Consider the following 1,498-nt stretch of genomic DNA (forward strand, 5'->3'; position numbering starts at 1 on the left):
AGTTTGTAACGATTTTTCTTGCAGGACAGTAACAAATTTCCAAAAAAATTCTGATTTAAATTTTTTCTGTAACAGAATCGTTTTTTCTCGATTTGGAAATAATTCGTTCCAGTAGGCGGTGCATTATAAATCTTTTTATAGTTGTCAGAAATTTTTCGTTTGTGTTTGCATCAAAATTGAACGTTTTAGATTTTGTTGTGTTTTTTTAAAAACATTCTAATCAAAATGTGTAGTCCAACCATTCTAGCACAGATGAAAAATATTATCTGTGAAATAGATGACTGTTGTAAACCGTGCTGTCCTTGCCCCTGTCCTCCTCCCGCGTGTTGTCCTCCAGCTTGCGCCCCGTGTAATCCTGCCGACTGTAATCCTTTGTGCTTTCCTCCTTATGCGCAAGTGTATCTCGGTTGCTGTCCACTTCCAGGACCTCTTCCTTACAGGCCGGAACCTCTTAGACCGTTACAACTTCCCGGACCGCCGAAACCTCCGGGAATGACACCTGACGAAAAAATAGATCTACGATATGATAACTTTTATAACGGATACAATTTGGATTGGCGAAATCCGACATTTGATTTTATACCGAAACCAGATCCTAATAGGGCTTGTGGTCAAGTAGTAGACGGGAAGAGTCCGATTTGCAATGACCCCGTCGTGCTTGCACAGAGAAGGAAATGTAAGCAACCGGAAGACAAACCTGGCTGTCCACGAGGCTATCAGCCGTGTATGATGAAATTGAAGCCTCCGAAAGGTTGTGATCCTTGTGGCATTTGGATTGCTGAATTACCTCCATGTCCGAAAAAAGGGAGGTGTTGTAACTAAAATTGTTATTTCAATATATTTTTTTTAATGTTTCGTCAACAGAAAGGTTAATGGTTTCTGATATTGTGGAAAATTTGAAAATGCTTTTTTTATTAGAATAGTGATTGTAATTTATTTCTGCTTTACAATAAAGCAGATTGCTTAATAAACTGTATCTTATCTTTTTAGAAGATAAAATATTTTCTCTGACTGATATACAACAGGTGGTATCGTGATGAATTTAAATAAATGGTAACAACTCACGTCTGTATGTGTATGTGTAGCAGTCAAAATTTAATTTTTGCTATCAGAAAGGACGATCGGCACAAGTAAATTCATTTTGTAATTTTGGGAAAATTAACAAAAATTAGAAATAGTCGATAAGAAACTACGTAGGTACCTATATATAAATACTCTTGAAAAATATAACAATAGCATACACAAGTTGTACACACTAGAACGTAATTCGAAGAACAGAAGGAGATTTTGGAAGAAAACGATGGATAAAGAGTTCTGCTGTCAGGCTCATACTTATTTAACAGTCGTAACTGCCTTCATCTCATCATCGATGGTTCGTGATTTTCATTGAAATTTGTTTTGAGGTGGAGGAAGAAATGGAAATCGAACGGAGTTATATCCGAACAGTATGACACGTGTCAAATAGGTTTAAAAACAATAGTTTGCAGAGAGCCTTTTT

At 36.6% G+C, this 1,498-nt stretch overlaps 1 protein-coding gene across 1 annotated transcript; it reads left to right on the forward strand.

Moving 5' to 3' along the window:
* Window positions 1–134: 134 nt before the first annotated feature.
* Window positions 135–1,011, forward strand: LOC112905773 (protein PYRICULARIA ORYZAE RESISTANCE 21-like). Its single transcript, XM_025978839.1, has one exon. It carries the CDS (start codon window positions 226–228, stop codon window positions 820–822), a length of 597 nt encoding a protein of 198 aa, XP_025834624.1. The 5' UTR covers window positions 135–225; the 3' UTR covers window positions 823–1,011.
* The last annotated feature ends 487 nt before the right edge of the window (window positions 1,012–1,498 follow it).

This window comes from Agrilus planipennis, unplaced genomic scaffold (genome assembly GCF_000699045.2).
Source record: "Agrilus planipennis isolate EAB-ADULT unplaced genomic scaffold, Apla_2.0 scaffold715, whole genome shotgun sequence".
Taxonomy (NCBI): Eukaryota; Metazoa; Arthropoda; class Insecta; order Coleoptera; family Buprestidae; genus Agrilus; species Agrilus planipennis.